The sequence below is a fragment of the Vollenhovia emeryi genome, unplaced genomic scaffold (genome assembly GCF_000949405.1).
Source record: "Vollenhovia emeryi isolate VEMERY1.0 unplaced genomic scaffold, V.emery_V1.0 DF939502.1, whole genome shotgun sequence".
NCBI lineage: Eukaryota > Metazoa > Arthropoda > Insecta > Hymenoptera > Formicidae > Vollenhovia > Vollenhovia emeryi.
In genome coordinates, this window is record NW_011966864.1 from 4,431 (window position 1) to 7,420 (window position 2,990).

Here is a 2,990-nt window from a genome sequence, read left to right on the forward strand (position 1 = left end):
ACGTTATAGCTATGACAGCTATTAAAATCCCTTATTTGTATTGCGAAGGATGTAAAATCTATTTCTGCAATAGATAAAAGTCAAAATTAGCAACGACAACCAAATCTCATCATTCAAACTAAAAAATATTAATTTTGAAAATTTTAAATTAACATAAAGGTAGAAAATATATCGAACACTAATATTAAAATATTAAAGATACACTATGTTCTTGGTCACTTTTTATACCAAATTTCTGCATGCTAGATTGCGAGTCCAGCTTGTACTGAACTAGAAATGATCACAGTAGATTGGCTGGGAAAAATGTTGGGCCTGCCCAAAGAATTTCTTTTCTGTAGCGGTGGAAAAGGCGGTGGCGTCATAGAAGCAAGTCACATTTTATTAGTAGCGATACGTTAACAAAAGATATCTTAATACGTATGAACAGTTATCTCTGAGACTGTTCTTTTTGAAAAGCAAGTTACTACTAAACAAACCTAAGTGAAAATTTCTCTTATAGGGCAGTGGCAGCGAATCGACTTTCTTAGCGTTATTAGGAGCGAAGGCTAAAAAGATCAAGCAAGTTAAAAAACAGCATCCTGATTGGACGGAAAACGAGATTGTCGGTGAACTAGTCGCATATTGTTCTTGTGAGTATTACTGCAATTATTTTACTACAAATTTTGTCACGCGAAAATTTACAAGAGGTCTATAAGATCAAAACCAAAACGAAATTAATTGCTTGTTCAAATGTCTAGCCAAAAACGAATTAATATTATATATACATATATATTTTTGAGTCATACGGATGCTTGAAATATTAAAAATATTATAATATAATTGTATATAAGAACACAAAGGATATATTGCAAGAGAAAAAATTACATCGGCTAGGGTTCGAACTTGGACCTTCACAGAAATATAGATGTTAGCCGAAATTAATAAAATTTATACATTAGAACACATTAGAAACATTAAAGTGACTAATTGCATGTGCACAAAACCGAAAAAAGTATAAATCAATCAAGAATTATTCAATGATTGGTCAGATCGTTCCTTGTAATCTAATAATATTGAGTGAACGTTTGTATATACTTATATACAGAATTTGTATATACTTATTCCGAATTTAATAAACGCGTATCGATTTTTTATGGATTTAAAGATAAAACAGTCCCATAATTACAAGGTGTATTTTTTAAGGCCAAGCACATACTTCGGTTGAACGCGCTGGACTTATCGCAGGAATAAAATTAAGACAGTTAGAGGTCGATGATAAATACAAGCTGCGCGGCGATACATTAGCCGAAGCAATAAGAAAGGATAAAGAAGAAGGACTCATACCGTTTTACGTACGTCTAGTTTATCCGATATGTTTTTATCGATTAAACACTATAGTTCTTCGAACTTTTATTCCTTGAAAAGATCACTAGAATCGGAGAGAATTAATTATACCGTTCGTTGAATCTCTGAAAATATTATGAAATTAGTTGTGCTATTTTTTTACGTTTCTATAAAAATATACTCTATATTTTTCAATATTCAATTAATTATTATTTCTAAATTCATTCGTCTAATAATCTGAAAGATCACGTTACCTATTTGCAAATAATATATAATATTAATATAAAAAATAATAAAATTTCCAGAAAATTTTCGGAAATACAACTTCTTGAAAATACATAATATTTTCAGAAATTTAATGTCCCAATATATGTTACAAGTTCGCAGAAATATGGTATCAGGCTTATCAATTCGTCACCATAAATAATTAACTGAAAGTTTACGTAACAATAAAAACTTAGTATTAATTAATATCACTAAAAAATTCATTTAATTTAAAAATTACAAGGTGATTTCTTATCATATTAGGCTGTCGCTGCTTTGGGTACCACTGGTAGTTGCGCATTTGATTCTCTCGATGAAATTGGCATTGTAGCGAATCGTGAAGACGTTTGGTTGCATGTGGATGCTGCTTATGCAGGTATAGATTAACTTTCTTATTTTATGACAAAAGTAATTACTCTTCCCTCAATTTATAAAACAGAGCTAAAACAAATCCAATTGATTGCAGGAGCTGCTTTTATTTGTCCGGAATTCAGATATTTAATGAAAGGTATTGAAATGGTAAATTCATTCTATTTCAATCCTCATAAATGGATGTTAGTTAATTTCGATTGCTCTGTCCTGTGGCTTAAGAATCCGACATATTTGATAAACGCTTTCAATGTTGATCCTTTGTATCTGAAGTACGATATGCAGGATGCTGCACCGGATTATAGGGTAACTATTACAAATCTACTAGGATCTGCTTTAAATTGATAACGTTCAATATACATAATTACATAATTACGCTTTCAATGTTGATTCTGAGTTTCTGCAGCATGAAATGCAGGGTTTAGCGATATATTTTAGGGTAGTTATTGTACAAGCAGTTCAATTTGCGTTATCTAATTAATAAAATAAATTTAGAAAACAAGTGATAAATACTGTCGTTAAATTTTCTGATTGAGTGTATTTGGTTAAAGCATTGGCAGATTCCACTTGGACGTAGATTCCGATCTCTGAAACTTTGGTTCGTACTGAGGCTCTATGGGGTTGAAAATCTTCAAAAGTTCATCAGATCGCACGTCGCTCAAGCACACGAATTCGAAGCATTAGTTCTTTCCGATCCTCGATTCCAAATCATAGGCGAAGTTGTCATGGGAGTGGTTTGTTTCCGATTGAAGGTAAGTCGATTGTGTGTGTCAGAAATTGTTTGTATCTATAATCGAGTAGCGCGATGCAGATGCGCCACCCGTCGGCGTCTTATTAGCAGGGCTTACTGGAACTTTTCGTTTAGTAGTAGTAACATAAACTCTCTTGTAACTGAAACTCGGTTTCTTAATGTGTCGGGTACAATAAAAGTGTTCTCCCGTTCTGAACATATACCCGATTATTCTATACATTACATTCATATTTTCTCAAATATATTTGCAAAAAAATTCTTTCTTGACAACTCCTATATACAG

General features: G+C 32.1%; 1 protein-coding gene across 7 annotated transcripts in view; it reads left to right on the top strand.

Annotated features, from left to right (window-relative positions):
• Positions 1-2,990, top strand: part of LOC105557375 (aromatic-L-amino-acid decarboxylase-like) — a 9,201-nt gene that overhangs the window by 3,853 nt on the left and 2,358 nt on the right. For 5 of the 7 annotated variants that reach the window (XM_012004600.1, XM_012004599.1, XM_012004602.1 and 2 more), the window contains 6 exons: positions 247-366; positions 500-629; positions 1,183-1,331; positions 1,852-1,963; positions 2,054-2,262; positions 2,508-2,708. In XM_012004600.1, coding sequence (XP_011859990.1) covers positions 247-366; positions 500-629; positions 1,183-1,331; positions 1,852-1,963; positions 2,054-2,262; positions 2,508-2,708 — 921 coding nt within the window. The remainder of the gene's footprint in view (positions 1-246; positions 367-499; positions 630-1,182; positions 1,332-1,851; positions 1,964-2,053; positions 2,263-2,507; positions 2,709-2,990) is intronic. The other 2 variants (XM_012004603.1, XM_012004604.1) reach the window with 1 other exon arrangement.